The following is an 18,990-nucleotide window of genomic DNA, read 5'->3' as shown; positions in this document are numbered from 1 at the left end:
GTAGGTCGGTGGGAAAGAACCTATTAAACGATATCCAATCAAGAGTGATGTCAATCACTGCAAAGCTGCCTAGACCTTTTCTTCCTCTTCCCAACTACACAATACTTTGCCTGTCCCTCTTTCATCAATGCATCCAACTGGAACCTAGTGCCAACTACAGGAGCTGGCACTCTTGTCCATGATGAGAGACATCTATATGCTTTTCCTCATCTCAGATGTCTTTAAAGAAAGTGGGTAAACTCTCTAACAATCTGTCACCCAAAGATGGGAAGACTCCCTTAAAGTGTAGCAAGTTCCCACCTACTAGCCATGTTCAAGCAAAGACCATAGAGATATTTTTTAAATAATAAAATAGGAGACTGTCAAGTTCCTTTCCTGACCCATGACTCTAAGTATAATAGCCTTTGGTGCTACCTCAAAACATAGAAATATTTCCTAAGCACCGTTCATGCAATGAACTCACTAGGGTCTTTGGGGAACACAACATAAAGACACACTCTCAATCTCTGAAGGAGGAGTAGTTTTTCTCAGTATCTGAGAAATCTTTCTTCTCAAAGGTCAATTGGTTTTCCTCAGAAAAATCCTAAGCCTTCTCTGAACACAATAAGTATCTAGCACACCCTTTAGGTCAGACAGATAGGTCCAAAGAAAAACAGATTTTGCTGTTTGTCTTCAATCACACAGAGAGTGCCTATAAGGTAATCTGCCAGGGTGGAGACACTGTAAAAGAATAGAGGCTCAGACCACGTGCAAATAGTCAAAGCCTAAAATAAGCTCCACTCACAACATACTTTCTAAGTTTTAGAAAACACTGCAATCACAGAAAGGATCAGATGATTAACACCAGTTAAGGCTCCTTGGACATTTCTCAGACACAGCCTTCAGCTGTTCCCCAGGTTTGTGCTACAACCCACTTACGACAGTACGATGTTTTACTCTACGGCCAGATTCTCAACCAAAGCCCAAGCTCTCAATGTACATATTCTGTTCTCTACAGTCTTTCTTCACACACTACTGTTTTAATTAGAGATTCTACTCCTGGAAGAAAATCAATCATAAAACCAAGTGAGAAAAATTATTTCCTATAGAAGGCCAGGGTGGATCTGGACAGAGTTTAGGGCCACACAGGACATGTTTCTCACATTTGAACTGCTAACCTAATGTGAATTGCATGACAAAGCAGTCTACCATGTAGTCCATTCGTTCAATTATGCCTTTGAGAGAAGCAGCCGCTGGTTTTATGATTGGAAAGACCTCCCAAGAGCAGGCCAGGAAAAGTCCCTTGATGCCACGCCACTACACAGAGTTTCCAGGAACATCAAATCATTACAGCTGCCTTCCCCCAGATATGGAAAAAGCCTCAAAATATAAGTTTCCTACCACTCTTGGAAATGACCTCTTGGATGGAATGATACTATCCACTTCCAAAAATCAACATCTATTCACAAGCAGATTGGCCTGAGAGGCTGAAGACCTCTTAGAGATGTCTCCCCATTTCCCCTATAAAAGAAAGAGGGTGGACTTGGGCCTCTGGGTAAGTGGCACAGTGCCTTCCACGAACCCCACCCACAGAAGGGTGCAGATGGGCTGCCTAGACAGGGAGTGTGCCTACCTGTGTAGCCAGCCAGGGCAGCAGCAGGAATGACAGGCTTGTCCTTGTTGAGGTCAGCACGGTCACGCACATAGTCCTTGAAGGTGCCCTTGGGCTTGTGGTTGGGCAGGGAAGCCGGATAGTCCTCGGAGTCGAAGCTGTCATAGGAGGGAACACGCTGCAGGCTGTTGAAAGACGACTGGCTGCTCCAGGACTGAGTGAGACGATCACAACTATCGTAGCTCTCTATGCTCTCAAAAGAGTCCTGTCCCCCGAGTTTACCTGGAGGTAAAGGAGGAAGTAGGAAGAGGGAAGGGGGAGGGATTGGGAAAAGACAACTGTAAAAACCCTCTTATGGAGAGACTGCTAATCAGACCTGCAGGAGGGACAGAAGGGAGAGGCCCTTGGGAACAGAAGCCCCACAGATTAGGGGTCTACTCCAGAGAAAGGGGACTAGGCTGAGCACCACCTGAAAGGCTACTTGTACTCTGCTGCTGCCTACTTTATAGCTCCTAAGACAGAGATTCAGAGTCACACATTGCTCTTATTTGTCTAAGAGACACAGCAGTGTCTGGGACCTCAAGAATTCCAGAGCCCAAAATCCCAAAGCCGAGAATCACATATGTTATCATAAGATTCCTGGCTGATGCATTAGACCCAGTGAATTAATGAAGAAATCAGACCAGCATCAGACTGAATCCTTTTTGTAAGTCAATGTGAGGGAATGCGTTTGAAAGGCCCAATTTGGCAAAATATTTTGATCGTAAGAAAAAAAATTCCATTAGACTAAGAGCAGATTGACCTTCCTTGACCTTGGAACTGAAGTGTTATTTTTAAACATTTTTTCCCAAATACTATTTTAAAATGAAATACATGTCCTGTCTTTATGCCATCTCAAATAGAGAAAAAAGTTATGGGATGTTGTTTCCTGGAGATTAAAAAAACACTATCACTATTTCAAACAGAAAATTATATTCTTAATCCTTTCAAAGTCTAATTCAGTACTTGAAATTTATGCTTCTTAGGAGAAGTATAGGCAGTAAAAGAAAGTCAAGAAGTTGATTAAAGAGTTAAGGTCCATAGCAGTGTCAGAAATTCTTTACTCTGATGGTTGCTTAAGGCATTCTTAACTGACCACAAGATCATGCAAGTTCATTAATTTCCCAAACCAGGTTATAAACAGCTGCTATGATTGCACAATAACTCTTGGAGAAATTTCCACTGGCAAAAAATGCCACTAAAAAGAAGCTTAGCAAATAAAAAAAAAAAAACTGGAGCAAAATAAATGCATCTAAGACCTAAAAAGGCTCCCAGGGATATGTTCTATATTCTATGTCCGGATACTCATCAGGCAACCTAGGCAAATTACAGGAGACTAGAGTGGCATCTCAGTCCAGCACATGCTGAGAGACAAAAGAAGATAACAAATGTTTATGCAAAAATACCTGTGAATCAATTCCCAACTGTCCAAGCCTGGCTGATCTATAAATTTCCATTCCCAGAATAAATTTGGTGGTACATCCACATATTAATATATTTCCAGTGTGTTCTCCCCTTCACAAAGGTAGGGATTGGTTAAAAAAATAAAATAAAATTCAAACATGAGTAGATGCCCAAATCAAAATTAAATACATAAGGAAGTATGTTATTCCTAAAACTTTGAGAAAAAATTCCCAGATGAAAATGGATCATGCTGCAGATCATTCTGCTCCTCCCATTCCCTGAAGCACTGCTTACAATAAAAAAAGGTGGTGTTATCTGCTTCATCTCATTCCTTTACTCTTCCATTCAAAGGGGGGGGGGGCTTCATGGAGTAATCAGCCCAGCCTACACAACCTCCATCACTCTGGACCTCTTTTTACTATGCAAAATGAAGGGGTGGCCCCTCCCAGAAAGCCACATTAAATGACTCAGGAAAACAACTCACAAACAGAATGCCTTAGCTTCTTTTTAGCACAACAGGATATTTTCTGACATCTTATAAAAAGGTGCTTGCTCATACCAGCTATGGATCTTAATGGTAATTCAGTTCTTTGGGAGACAAACACATCAAAAGACTACAAAAGAGAATTTATATTTTCATGAAGACCATCCCACCCAGTCACCAATATTAAGGCAGCAGCAATGCTTAAGTCTCCTGAAATGATACTGATCTCTATGAGCCATTTTTATATTTGAAGGGTAAGGTGATCAGCGTTTCCACCACCAAGTCAGTTGAGTTTCCAAGGAGTCCCAGTAAGCAACGGCATTAAACTAGGCCATAGCCACTCTCTGGCAACCTTTCAAACATGAGCCAAATGCAACTCTGTAAAGAACTGTGGTTTATAGCTGAAGGCAGCTTTCATTTTAGCTCTATTTCACAACCCTGGAGCTGGAAACCTTCATTTACGGGCATTTTCTCCAAAAATGGGTTGACTCCAACTGGATTAGATCCTCAGTTTTGCTACTGTGCTCACACAGGGAATCACATATCCTCTAAGATGTGCACTGGCCAGATTTTCTGAGAAATGCCTCAGAGAGGCCCCTCCAACACTCTCTAACTCCATGGAACAAACCTCAGAGCACACAGAAGAGTAAATGAGTTGCACATAGCAAGCCACTGAATAGACCCGCACAAAGACAGGCCTCAGAAGCCAAGCAAGTAGGACACAGACGCACTTTGTACACTACAATGCAGTATATGAATACTATGATTATTAACAATAATCCTCTAACAGTAATGTTTTCAGTCTAGACCATCTCAGATTCAACTGGCCTTGGAATCAGTCTTGTTTGCAGCACCTCTAACATGCAGAAAGCAGACCTGCTGCACAAAATGGACTTCCTCTTAAATTGCAGTGGCCTGTAACTTGGAAAGGAAGACTGAGAGTAGAGCCAGAGAGAAATCCCTCATGTCCTTTTGTAAGGGTCACTTCTGGTTTATCGTCATTAGTTTGGGGTTAACAAGGTGGTGGGAACCAAACCACAAAGCAAGAGAGGGAGAGAGAAGACACAATTACACAGATACAAAAAGCCAGATGTAATTTTAAAACAATGTAACAGGGATCTACCCAGTTACAACATGGCTGAACCCCAAACCCACAACTCAGTCTCATTACATATATGTAGAGAAAGCCCATGAAAGTGAAGGTCATTCTAATGCTTTGGCCATATACTTGTCCATTTCAATAGACATACACCCAAAAATAAAAGACAGAAAGGGGAAGACAAAATTGGCCCCACCCATCCCCTTCGGTCTGAAACACAAACACTCTGGGACGCTAAGAAGGACAATTATAGGTTCTGAGTTTGTAGGGACTTTCCCTGTGTAGGGTCCGTTGGTTATCCAAGACTTGCTGGCAGGAAGTGTAAACCTGAACACTCAAAGAAAAAGACAGTATGTGTGGCCCAAGATGCAAACAGGGTGACCCTCCAAAGTAAGGGAACCTCCAAGAGCATCAGAATCGTATCACAGTTGGGCAGGCTCTAAAGCAGAAATCACTAACATACTGGCCCAAGTCTGACTTCTGTGACCAACCAAAGGCTCTTTACCACTTGGCTTAGCTTTCTCCTACTCTTCTTTCTGTCACTAATTCCTTCCTATTTACCCACCAGAAAAGTCATCTTTTAAATACGTCTTCTTTATAATAAACTGTACTTTGACTATATTACTTCATAGGTAATACCTTTGATAGTTTATATCATGGTTGTAAAAGTTAGGTATAATTTACCTTTTTGCTTTATGTCAGTCTGCTCTATTTTGAAAAGTTTACTTCACTGCCATTGAATGATTTATCACTATTATAATAGTCATTTCAACAAGAGTACCTTCTTTTGGAAGCCTCTGGCCACCTTTCCCTGGTCCTCTAGACAAATACACACTTTCACCACACTGTTGATGACTGGAGCCAAATAAACCACTGGTCAACCATCCTGTATCTTCCCAAACCAAAGAAGTCACAGGAGCCTAAAGATCCCAGGCTGAATAAGCACAAGTCATGCCAGGTACCAAGTCAGGTTCTACAGTCCAATTTAGTATTGTGGGAGGAACACAGGACACACGCAAAGCCTAAGAGTTTCCCAAGAGGGTCACTAAACCATTTTTCTTTTACTGTGTTCCCCTCAAGCAAAATTCTCTCAAAGAAAATAAGGTGTCTTTCTTTTTAAATGATCAAATTGAACTAGAACGAGACATATGATTATTTATTCTGCCAGACTTGAATCCCTCCATGGACCCTGAAGTCTCTGTCATCGTGATCTATGTGGCTGAAATTCCATGATACAGAGGTCTTAATTATCTAGGCATTCCAAGACAGGAAGTCCACAACTGGGGAATCTATGGTGCTTATAAGTGAGAAAAAAATGGGACCTGAAAAATTCACAAAGGTAAGTAATTCCTGCAAACTCCACAGCTTTCAGAGAAGAGATCTGACCTACCACGACTGGTCCTCCCCATGCACATGTTGTCGGGGGTGACAACTTCTTGCTTGATGGCAAAGTAGTCGGTCTGCAAGGTGTCTGTCTGAAGAGGGTCCCGGAGAATGACTGAGGGATAGTCGTTCTCATACTTGAGGGACAAGAGCTCCTCTGAGCTGATGGGATGGAGCGTCTGGTAGGACTCCGTGATGAAGCTGGGTTCCGAGAACTCTGATGGAGGGACACACTGAGCATGCTCGATACCATAACCTGGACAAGGAGATGCTTGCAGTTAGGGAAGAGAGATGTGTACCTAGAAAGTGCAGTTCTGCACCACTGTGATGCCCTCACAGTGTGAAATGAGCTAGCTACTTTAGAGAATTAAAGGAAAATACTTAAAAGTTAGAAAATCTTGAGTTTTTAACCTTGCTCCACTACTTAATGGCTGTAGCCACTGATAAAATGCTTTCCTTTTCTGATTTAATTTTCTTCATCTATAAATAAGTATGTCTGCAATCTTCCTCAGAGTGCTGAGATGAAGATCAAATGAGAATAAATATATGTAAACTGCCTCCCAACATTTGTGATATTCAAAATATTATTGGAATAAAAACAATAATTAAAAAAATAAAATGAAAACAACCCTGTTCAACCCCATTTGTTTCGAAGGAAAACAAAGCCATCAGCTAAGCACAGCTCTATACTAATTCTGCTCCTCTGGCCACCTCTCTGGCATGGCTAGGTATCTTATACTAAAAAGAAGGTTTTATATTCTGTAGTAGGACCCAAAGCTGCATAGCATGCTCTTAAAGAGGCATTTCAGAGGAAATGCTGTGATTTCCACTGGTAAAAAAGGAAAGAGCAGGGACCAAAATCAAATCACTAACCCAACCCTGTTGGCCAATATAGTGCACAGGATCAAACAAGATCCAAAATTTAGAGGTCGAGTTGTATTCCTTCCCTGTGACTTTCACATTCCAAGATGTACTGTGCAGAAACTTGCAGGCTAGTAAGGTATGTACTAGGCTGAGTTGTGGCTAAATGGTAGAGTGCTTGCCTAGAGTACACAAGTCCAAGGGTTCAATCTCTACCACTACAAAAAAAAAAGAGAGGACAGAAAATTATAAGGCACATATAAAGTAGAAATGGGAAATAATTAATAATTAACAAGACTCTGTAGTTTAAAAAAACATTATTTGCCATAAAATTACCACGAAGGAGCCTGAGATCAAGTGAGACAGGAGACCTTTCCTAGTGTCCCATTATAATGAGCAAGGTGAGGGAAGGGAGCAAATGCTGTAACTTACTGATGAAATAATCCGAGGTATAACGGGATTCTGGGTAGGTAGGGTTGACCCCATTAACTTGATATGGTTTCACATCCTCTGCAACAGACAAGGTAGGAAATGAAATAAAGAAGTCAACATGTAAGGAATACTTAGCCTAAAAGGATCTTGGATGCAAAAGCCACAATGATCTCAACACTTTTTCTAAGAAATGTGCAAGTTCATTAACTGCATTGGTGTCTGAGACTACCCTGATTGGGGCCTTGTCAAGAGATGAGATCACAAAAGTATGGCTAAGTTTATTATTTCAGTAGCTACAAAATGGGATTTAATATCTTGGAAAGTGAATCAATGAGTAATCGCTAAGCTCTCATTTTCAGCCTCTGTGCTGTGTGTATGTATCACACTAGAGACTAGATTCAAAGGCTGGACAATGAGTGGAGATGTCACCAAGATCAGTGCCCAACCCCGAAACGGATCATTTCCAAACCTTTTCAGAAATACGTTGCAATCTTTAGGCAAGTAGATTGCACATCCTCCACTTCTAACAGATGTTTGGTTTTTGTTCTCTGTTTCTCTCACTGCTCTTACAATTCAAGTTCAGGCCCAGACAAGAAATGGAACACTGGTAAGGTGATTCCACTTGGTGAACGAGGAAGGCTTATATAAAGGGGAAGGGCAGCAACAGAACCAAACTGCTTCCCAGGGGATAAGAAAGAAAGGGAGAGAAAGGGTATCTAAGGACAGAAGTGCTTTCTACCTGGTTATGTTCAGTATGGGATCTTCTGTTTACCCTGGAATCTAAGGGGGGAAGAAGGAGCCTCTGGCACTATTATGGAGCCATATGACTATATTTCATGGAATCAGACATAAAGACAGCGTGTTGGTTTGTGTTTTTCCTCAGCTATTTGATAGCTTCTTGGGAACAAAGGCTCACGGGAAAACAAGTTTATGCATGTACACACACACATACACACATACACCAAAAAAAAAGTTCTCAGTTGAGATAAACTGATTAAATTCTGCTTTAGCAGCTTATCAGGTTGAAACATCCCCTGTACCTTTAGTCCTCCACTCCACCCCAAACATCAGTGTTCTCTGGATGCTATGTTCCTTTGGTTTAATTATAGAACCATAACTGTAGCCTCGGTACAAACAGATCCCTCATGGCTTCAAGTATGTGGACCTGAAAAGGGATGATTTTTACTGTCTCGCTCCATGGAACACTGGGCAGGAAGGTATGCTTTTTGTTCTCAGGTATACTCAGTTATATCCTAATTCTCTTAAAGTCCCTCATGATATTTCTGTGCAGAAAGGCAAGCCAGACCTGTCTTAGGTCCAGAAGCTCCCCATGCATCCACATGACCAGAGAAAGAAGACAGGATGGGAAGTTACAGTCAAAGAGACAAAAGAAAAAATGAAAAGAGGCTTAAAAGTTAAAGACAATAGAGTTTAAAAATGTGTGATTTTGATGGACAAGAACAATCATGGTCCCTGGCATTCCTATCTCACAGGGTTATTCTGATAATCCAAAGAGAAGATGTGTTTTATAGCACTTTTGAAACAAGACACTATTGATTTACTAAGACACTAGATACATATATGATTTGGACAGTTAGACACCCAAAACACCTGGTAGTTCCATTGTGATGAACAAAGGGCAATGTCATAGTATGTAGTAGAATATATTTGATTTACACAGTGGGTCCAATCTGCTGCCAGCAGTTAAATCAGATCTCCAATGAGCCTCCTATAACTTTTCCCTCTATGAACAGGTTGTTTTGTGTTGACACCTCAGAGTGGGTGTGTGTGCAGTTGCACAAACAGCATGCCAGGGCGGTGGAGAGGACTGGGAATTGCTGCCAGCCCTCCACCATGGCAGTTACAGGTAGATTCATCTAGTTCTTGACTGTGTTATTTGTCAACAGAAAACCTGAAGAGAAGAAATAAAGGTCACAGCCCTACATCCCCAGGAATCTCACTTGGGTCTCTCCTGAACACTGCAGGGTGAAGAATATTCTTATACACACAAAGACAGGTATTATATGGACTAAAAGTGCTAATCCTGAGCTTTGCACCCTTCCCCAGTGCCCACACCAAGGGCTGGAGCTGGTGACCACAGAGAAAGGGTGGGCCTGGGTTACAGAGGGCAGCGGGCTTCTAGGCTTACAGTCAGCGGGAGGGCACTGCTGACTGCTGGTAACTGAAATTTATTTTAAGAAGAAATTCAGAAAAATAAGGGCAAAAACACCCAAGTTCACTGCCTGCTGCTGTTTCTGTACTCAGCCAAGACTGTGGGACATGAGTCACTTGGTCCAAAAAGGTTGGAAGAGTTGGAAGAAGCCAATAGGGGAGGCTGTGTCATTACAAGGTTGCAACACCTCGTCCTGATCTGACCCTGGCTTCCGCTCTAGATGTGAACAGTATTCTACACCTCTGCAGTTCCAGCCCATCAGTGGGCAGACAGGCCTGTCTTATTAACAAGCTCAGAAAAGCTAAGCTTTCTTGTGCATGTGACCAACTATTACATGGCCATGGATCAAGGAGATGTGTATTAAGATTGCCAGGAAAAAAGGCCAAAAACTATTCTGGCATTGGCCAGGGGCACTGCCAACACATAGTACATGGGCCTAAGAAAACAACTGGGATCAGAACTGTGCATATCATAAAGTTAATGGAGTACAAAAGTGCTTAAAATTAAAATCTTAACCCACAATACATAGAAGGAAAAGAAGCTGCCCTGTAGTAGGCACCTGCTAGATGTCAAGCACTATGTTAGGCACATCCCCTTTGACCATCTATGCCCTGATTGCATTACATCCCCACTGGGTCAATCTCCCTCCCCATTCATAGTAATTTCACACAACCCCCACCCTCCCTGTTTCCACACATTTACCTTTCTGCAGGATCTCTAGATGTTCCCATAAGATGTCCCCAACAAAGTCTGGAGCTAGCTCAAGGAAGCAGTCTTTACCCAGGCCACAGAGAGCTGCTCCGTTCATACAGAATTTCTGGAAGTCCACACCCTTCAGGCTGAACTCATTCACCGCCCACATCACCCAATCCCGAACGTGGGTTTCCGTCCACTGACGAGGGTCTGAGGGAAGAGACCAAATGAAGATGCAGTAGGTCAGGCTCTAGAGTAGACACTGGAGGACTGAGCACTGCTGAGGATGCTATCCTAGCCACAGAATCAGGAAGCACCAGCCTGCAGACAGAGCTCATCGGTACCTCCCACAGCCCCTCTCCCACATTCAACATCCCCACCTTCTCTACAGCGAGAAAGCACTCTGGTCAACCAAAAAGTAACACAGGAGGAGGAATAGGCACATTCCCTGCCCTTCACTCAGGCAAAGATTTCCATGAATCTCCTCCCACTGCCATATTTCCATTAGATTTTTTTAAAAGCCCCAGCCAGGGAGTAAATGGCTGCTGTAATAGCAGTAATAATAAAGCACAGTGTTTTCTACGGATTACACAGGCCTCTCCATGCTCTTAACTCTTATAATAAATTTGGGATCATTATTTCCAATTATTTTTATCTTAGCCACTTATGCTTAGTAATAATCATAGCAATTAGTAAGGGTAAGTCATTTAAATGGTACTGGGTGATGACATTATTAGGTGCCTGTATTATACTGGAAATCCTGCAAAGTCTGTAAATATTATAGGCCCTACTTTGAGGAGTACAGTAGTGTAGAAAACTCATAATCTCCATATATGGCCTGTGATTTAATACAACTACACCTGCAAATGACATCTGAAGAGCTCAGACAACAGCAGATTGCAGTGCCTATGTCATAGCTGCTCCAAGGGTCCCCACTTCAATCTGTAAGACTATTTATGAGCTTTGGAGAAGCCCAGTAGTCAGAATTCATCTTTTTCTGCCTTGTGATCCTCAAAAGATATTTGGCACTGCTGTCCACTAAGGTCTGCAGTAAAATCGTAAACACGGGAAAAGGTATATAGATACATTGACAGAATGTTGAAAGCACAAGTTTGGTAAGGCTGAAATCTCTCACCCAGAAGTTGAACTGGCTGATGATTTAAACAGCCTGACTCTCAAGAGAAACATGGTCTTTCTGCTCTTAAGTGTTCATGAACTGTGAAACCTGACATGTTCTCCATTCACTTCTCTTTCTGACAATATCAGACTCTCTATTCCTGAATAACCTCTTCCAGATGAGGATTGGCACAAAGGACAAACACATTTTGCCAAAGTACATGGAAGAGAAAAGATCAATCAGTAAATTCCAAGAAATGTAGCTCACTGAGTTCATATAATGGTGGCCCAAAATAACCTTGAAACAAAATTTCCCAAACATGTCTGCACTTTGAAATCATCTAAGGAGCTTAAAAAATACTATACTGATGCCACCAGAATAGGACCTGACCCTGTAAGTTTTCAAAGATCCAGAGGGGATTTGAATGTGTAGACAGGATCAGGAACCACTATTCTAAGCCCAAGATGGCAGTGATAAGCCAGCAGATGGTGGATCTCAAGCTTGTGTGTCTATCATTGTTCTAATGGATGTGTGCAACAACCTATAGCTGCTGATCTAACCATGGATAGGCTAATGTCTGCCTCACACACTACAGGCGAGTGAATAAACCCTTCCTAAGGATCTGGCCCCAGTTCCATTTTCCAACTACAAAAGCATACCCTTTGGGATTCCCAGTCGTTGCTGTTCTTTTGTGAAACCACTGAAAGTAGCTTTCAGTGCTTGAGACATCATTTCTTTGCTGCTTGGAGTTAATAATGGGACATCTGCACATTCCATATCTGTAAGAAAAAAAAAGGATAAGAACAACAAAAACTTAAATATATAATTAGACACTCACAACATAGCAGCATGGATGGACTGAAGAAGGCAAGCTGAGAAAGAACTGTTAGCATTCTCAGTAGAGCAGGTACAATTCAAGGGACTTTCCACAATGTGCTGGGCCCTGGCCAAAAAACAAAACAAAACCAAAAAAAACACTAACTCTTGACTGAAACATCCTGCATCCCTGACAACAAAATATGCTTATTCTTTCAGTACACCTCTACTAGTTCATCTAAAGAGTCCTTGTTTATCATTCACACTCACTTAAAACATTAGCATCACAGCAGTTATTTTCAGGTACCTATAACAAGGAAAGGAAAAAGTAATATTCATTAACTCAGCCAATAATTATTTAGCATTCTTCATATGCAAGGAATTAGAGAAGGAAAGAGCAGGAGACAAGACAGAAATGGCCTCTGGACATCTGAATCTTGCAATAGATTCAATCATTTTTTTAAAATCTAGTATCACAATTAAATATTCAAATACAATGTCATAAGGGCTTTAAAGGAAAAGGAAAAGATGCATGTTAATATATACATAAGAATCCCTGCAAGACTGGGGGAACCAGGAGACGCTTCTCTTAGGAGAAGAAAGATATTTGACCTAAAATCTGAAGGATGCACAGGACTTTGAGGAGGGGGAGAGTGCACTAGACTGGTGGTTCCCAAAGTGTGGTACCCAGAGCAGCTGTATCAGCACCACATGGAAATTATCAAAGGCAAATTCTCAGCCCCACTCCAAACCTACCTAGTCAAAACTTCTGGGAGTGGAGCCCAAAAATCTGTTTTTTAGCACATAACCCAGGTGATTCTGATGAGCAATAAAGTTAGAGGACCCTAGTCCAAGGCAAAGGGAAAGTATCACAATATGGAACAGGAGCTTGATGTATGTTAGTATCAAAAAGATCAACACAGCTGAAGCAGGGTGATCAAGGAGAGCAGCTGCCAGAGATGAAATTGAAGAGGAAAGCAGGCAGCACTTTAAGGAATCTATCATTTTATCCTAAGTAAAACAGAAAATTGCTGAGAGTTTTATGTAGAAGAATGACCTGACCACATCGTAAGATCTCCTTGGCTGTTCTGTAAAGAGTGGTGCATGAGGTGAATATGAATGGATATGGGAAGACTTGTAAAACAGTTATTGCACTAGTTTTGCTGAGAGGTAATGATGACTTGACTAGGAAACTGGCAATGCAGGTAAGACAAGCAGACAATTTGAGGTGCATACAGGAGATAAAATCTACAAAACTTGCTTTACATAAGAGAGAAGAAGAGTGAGATATCAGAACCTGCAGATTCACCAAGGGGCCGTCCTTTGCTAGACCCACATGCTTCTTTACCTCTGCTATGTCTATCTAGCACCTCCCACACTTGCAGACCCCGTTCGCAGTATGGCACATAAACATGGCTAAAGTCAAAGATCTTCTGGGTTCACTTCAGGCTCAATTTCCCACAAAACAATAATCCCTTCTAGCTTTCCTGTGTGTGGCTTTCAGCAGTAATGCATTTCACTATAGTAATTTCTACAAGCACAAGTCTTCAGTGTACTGCGTGTTGAAAATGACATCTTAAAATGTCTTGAGTTCCAGGCAAGGGTGCTACAGAAGTTCCTTAACTAGGCATTTCTAAACTTTGCTACTTATAAAGAAATCTCCACACATACATACGTGTTATTGGCTGAATAAAAAGGAAACAGAGTAGGAAAAAGATGACAATAGATGACTCCCAATTAGGATCAAATTGTCTATTCCTTCTCAATGTCAAAATGAATGGAAGTTACACTGCATGAAAGAAGAGCAGGCAGCACCTTCCCTCTTGTTGCTCTCAGCCATGCTTCAGGAAACTGCTTAGAGCCCAGCCCTGCCAAGGAAGAACAGGCTCACTCAGCTGCTCTCCCAGGCTCTGCCAGTGATGAGGAATCTGAAGCTCCAGGGTGTGGTGAGTTTGGGTTGCCCTGGGATGTGCCCAAAAAATTCTAATGGAAAAATCAGCATGCCTCCAGGAAGACTGACAAAATGATGGAAAATCCCAGAATGTTTGGGGTGAAAAAGTAGGGGGAAGTGATAGAATGTTGATTACATAACTTCCACTCCTTCAAACAATGGAGTAATCACCAAATGAGTCACTAAGAAACATATCAGCGCTCCCCATTCATCCCCACTCTTCACATCCATGAACAGCTAAGCAGCAGGTCCAGAAATATCTCTCCCTTAGAGCAGAGGTCAATTTTACTACACAGAAAGAGACCCTTTAGTTAATCAGATAGTGCAAATTCTGAAAGAAGAGACAACTGCTGCCTCCCTAGCTCCTAGCACAAGGCCAACAGATACTTTGTGAATTAAAGTTTTCCAGATTTGCACCAACTTTCCTCCCTTCGCTCCCACCCAACATAAATTCATGAACTTGAATGGTGTGGGTTTTGTTTTGTTTGTTTATTCCCTCCATTAGATTTATGACTCAATGAAAAGAACTCTACTGACGGCAGAAACTGGCCAGGACAACACATGTGGAAAACGCAGGCCAAGCTAAAGAAACTGTCAGTAGTTCTGCTGCAGCTGGGAACTAAAGGATGAGGTGGCTGGGAGGCCCCAGGCTTCTTTCTAACATGAAACCTTGGGCAGTGTATTGCCTCTGTGAGGTGAAGGTCAAGGATGCCAGCAGAAAGCCTAAGAGGTTCCCCCTGAGTCTGCTTCCAGTAAGTCCACACACTCTGGTAGCAGGATCTGGGCAGGAGTGCTGAGTGGACAATTCTCTACACAGGCTCCCACTTCCTGTCAGGGAACCAGCATTTCCGGGTTCTCACTTATTCTCTCTTAAGGGAAACAGCAGAAATTGCCTTTTCCTATCCACCTCAGTACCTTCTCCCAAAGTCCAGGCCAAACGTGGTCAGCTGCAGCTGTACAGGGACCAGCTGGTGGTGTCCAGCACTGCCCCTCCAGCTATGGGATTCAGTGCTGAGCTTCTAAAACAGAGCACACAGCCCACCTGGTGGAAATCTTCTCTACACACTTGAGACACCTTCATGTGGATTTGCTCTCGGGTATCACTGTCCTTGGAAAGTAGAGTTTTGCCCATATTTATGAAGTGTGAAACTTTGGTTTAGAAAAAATCCAACTCTCCTTTATATGTAAATGAACAGTTGGCCAGTACTGTCTTCTTCAGTGGTATAGGCATTGCATTTAAATGATGATGAATAAGCATGTTCAAACATGGGTATTAAGGAAAACATTAAGTTTATCATAAAATAATGAAGAAGTCCCTCTGTGTTGCTTATGAAGGTAGCGGTTCTGTTCATTACTCAAATCAATAATAATAATTAAGTTATTATGTAAGTGGGGAATCTGAAATGGTTTAGTCCAAGTAGGCATCGCTGTTCTTCTTAAAATATTTGACCTCATTACCTGTTACTGCATAATAATTTGTATTAGGCATCAATTATTTCTAATTTTGGGAGTAACATCCTGACACTAGTCAGTACCTCCACAGATATAAACCAATTGTATTTTATGGAAAAATACTAAAATTGTCTTCGTGTTAATAATTACAGTATCCAAAACTGAAACAGCATACTTGTCTCAAAATGCTGAGAAACTGACCTGAAAAAATACCTATTCCAATACAGTAGAGACTCAACACAATACTCTGGAAATTGGAAATGGAAACATATTGTACTTCTATGAGATTTCTTATTCACTGATTATTCCTAGTACCCTAAATCTGACTTAATATTTGTAAGAATTACCTAGGTTTCTAAGAAGAAAGTTGTGCAGATGCTAGTGAATAAATAATTATCCCAAGATTGTACAGTGTGGAGACAGAAGAGACAAATAGCTTTCCTTGAAACTGCAGGGCATAATGAGCCAACAGCATTTTGAATGCAGGGCAATGTGTTCATTTGTCACTGTGGCCTAACTCTAAACCATCTCATACATGTCTCCAGTAAAATGTAAAACAAGGGTTTCCATTTGCTTGTCTGTATATCAAAGTTAAGGGTTGATCAGTTTCTCAGAACACTTCAAGAATGTTTCATATGTCTTTTTATACCATTCTTCTGAGTTCTCTGAAACCGAACAGCTCATATCAACAATGTTACACAAACTCTACATTTCAGGTGGCTTTTGTTCAGCAAGAAGTTTGTGACATGTGACTTACTATACATTCTTCTCTGGCTATTCTCGATCAATGATGTAGACTGGAGTATCCTAGGTCCAGGTGGTGAGGGATATAGTTTAAAACAAGAAATTCAAGGCTAGATCCCAGGCTCATGGGACCACTGGATTGGGATTATAGTGGAGTATAATGGTACTTGGCATGTGTGTTGGATATTGTCACAATCAGAGCAGCATGAATAAGATGTCTTCAGTCTGAAAACAGCTGTATAATTTGCCAAGACCCTTCACATAACACTATTCCATAATATCCTCACAACAGGAGACTTCTGAGGGGACTGGAAGGTATTACAGGTTACCCATTTTACAGATGAGGAAACCAAAACTGAAAAATTAAGGGCTTGGCTGGCCTAAAGTCACAGGGCCAGAAACGTCTTCCAACTTTTTAAAATCCAGGGCCTTTCTGCTCTATTCCACTGCAAATCAGACTCAATCAGAGATCTAAGAAAATTAAAATTTTCAGAACTGAGAGATGTCTTTCTTTTTGGTTTGATGATTAGTTAAATTTAAGGAAATAAACATTGAAACAAAACTATTTCATATGGCTAACATAAAAGCATTATTAAAAGTCATTTACAGAATCATCTATATTCTTCTCTTCTCTTGAAACTAAGAGTAGTGAGGCTTCCTTTCTTTCATATGAAGCAAACAGGTTAAATGAAAATCCAGCTTCCTTCCCTGTCTGTTTTCAGCCCTGAATCACCCTGGTGGGCCACTGCGCACATAATATAAGGTTAATTAGTTACACAAAGGCTTCCTGAAATTTTTCTTTGAGACAAAGGAAACCAAGAAGAAACCTTCCAGTTCATATGAGGGAGAGAAAAGAACAATTGTCCAAATGAAAAGACAGGATTTTGAGGACAAGAAAAAGGGTTGACTTAGCTTGTCGCCAAAATCTGGGGGTTCTGATCTCAATTTTGCCATTATTAGACTCACAATGGTAAGTCACTTCCTAAATTCACTTCTAAAAGAGGTCTGCTAATAGGTGACATTTATATCCCACATAGGATTTTACAGTTTTCATTTGGCAATTTCCAGACACATACAAAAGCAGGGAGGATGCTATGATGACACTATTTAAAAATCTACCAGTATTACCAGTTTTTATTTCACCTCACACAGACGAACACACACACACATGCACACTGAAGAATTATAAAGCTGATCTCAGGCACTAATTTTCACCCACTAATATTTTAGTGTCAGAAAGATATTTTTGAGATGAAAGAGGACTGGAGCTAAAAAGAGGTAGATATACTCAAGGACAAAGAAAACAAGACTTCAAATGCTTTTCCCTGGTGCTTATACAGAATTTCACTTATTGGCACATTTGAACCACAGAACTTCTTTTAAAGTAATCCCATCATGATCTGGAAACAGACAAGGGTAGACCAAAAAGAGATGGTTTCAAATGAGGATGATAAGCTGGTTCCTTTGACTCCCAAGTCCTGCATGTATAAGAATGCTATTTCAACTGTGTCCTCCTGATCTTTCAACTGTCAGTAGAAGCGTGCAAAAATATCCTAGAAATTGTAGCAAGCACCAAAATGGCACTTTAAAAGGTAGAGCACGGTCCAGCGGCCTAGAACAAGGCCCAGTGTAGGAGACAAGGTATTTACTCCTTCAAATTAACACAAAGAGAAAAGTGGCTGTGGCCACCGAGACTAAATGCTCTGGCTCCAGAGTTGATTGTCTCTGGGAAGTCCCTACTGGCCCAATAAAGAGGTTAATGATACCAGATGAATGTGAAAGAGAATCTAAGACCCGGTCTCTAATGTCCTCCCTTCCACGGGAGGGTAGGTTGGAAGCAGAGTTGAAGGTATCAGTAGTGTCTTGTCTTCCACTCACTCCTTATTACTGTAAAAGGCACTAGACATGTGACAGACAGGACCTTCACTTGCTTCTGGTTGAGGAGTTAATGCAAAGGAGGGAGATAAAGGTCCTCTTCAGTCCCTGGCGCAGTTTTCATAAACCTAATGATGTGATAAACAATGAGAGTCAACCAGACCCTGGCTTAACAAAGGCTAAGCAATAAATGGCTCAGTGCCCTTGCTGGGGGCACAGGGTTGGGGGGGGGCGGGGTTCCCCATCCATCCCAACCTAGCAGTCTATCATTGTTCCAGTAAAACACTATGAACCTGAAAGGGAGTCCTGTCAGTTAGGGAAACATACAATGGGCTGTCTGCTTGCTCATCTCCAGCACACAACCCCCTTGAAGACATCAGCCAATAAAAACTCCTCCAAAAGAAGGGAGAAAGAAACTGCACAGAAAATCCCCAATTCACCCTCCAGTGACCTGACTGCCCAAAAATGCAAGCCAGTTTCAAATTACAGCATCTCAGTGGTGCTGCCAATGCATACAGCCAACAGGGAATGCACGCTGTTTGTGTACAACTTGCCAACTCTGAGTTAGATGCCTCTTCCCAGAGGGAAGCTTCCCTGGGACAAAAAAGATGGTCTGCTATGGAACAAAGTATGCTCCAAACTGCACCAGGAAGCCAGCCTGATCCTGCGGCAGTGGGGCCTGAGAATGAAGCCTACACAGTGGACAGGCACAGTGAACATCTGTAGGAAGTGACCTCAGGCTTCTCTCTCCTTCCCCACACACACCCCACCCCCACCCATCCCCCAAAAGGAATTTTAACACACTATTACCACTGGAGTCCTGAGGACCTGGTGACTCACCAGGCTCACACATGGTTCCAATGAGCCCTTGACCAT

At 41.8% G+C, this 18,990-nt stretch overlaps 1 protein-coding gene across 6 annotated transcripts in view; it reads right to left on the bottom strand.

The window, feature by feature from the left end:
• Positions 1 to 18,990, bottom strand: part of Ets1 (ETS proto-oncogene 1, transcription factor) — a 124,314-nt gene that overhangs the window by 19,575 nt on the left and 85,749 nt on the right. For 4 of the 6 annotated variants that reach the window (XM_013078832.3, XM_004862604.4, XM_087214301.1 and 1 more), the window contains 5 exons: positions 11,936 to 12,055; positions 10,169 to 10,369; positions 7,294 to 7,371; positions 6,008 to 6,256; positions 1,613 to 1,873 (listed from right to left, as the gene is read on the bottom strand). In XM_013078832.3, coding sequence (XP_012934286.2) covers positions 1,613 to 1,873; positions 6,008 to 6,256; positions 7,294 to 7,371; positions 10,169 to 10,369; positions 11,936 to 12,055 — 909 coding nt within the window. The remainder of the gene's footprint in view (positions 1 to 1,612; positions 1,874 to 6,007; positions 6,257 to 7,293; positions 7,372 to 10,168; positions 10,370 to 11,935; positions 12,056 to 18,990) is intronic. The other 2 variants (XM_087214302.1, XM_021242768.2) reach the window with 1 other exon arrangement.

This window comes from Heterocephalus glaber, unplaced genomic scaffold (assembly GCF_053883595.1).
Source record: "Heterocephalus glaber isolate CG9 unplaced genomic scaffold, H.glaber_assembly_v1.0 deba00001446, whole genome shotgun sequence".
NCBI lineage: Eukaryota > Metazoa > Chordata > Mammalia > Rodentia > Bathyergidae > Heterocephalus > Heterocephalus glaber.
This window is presented reverse-complemented; position numbering and strand designations above follow the sequence as displayed.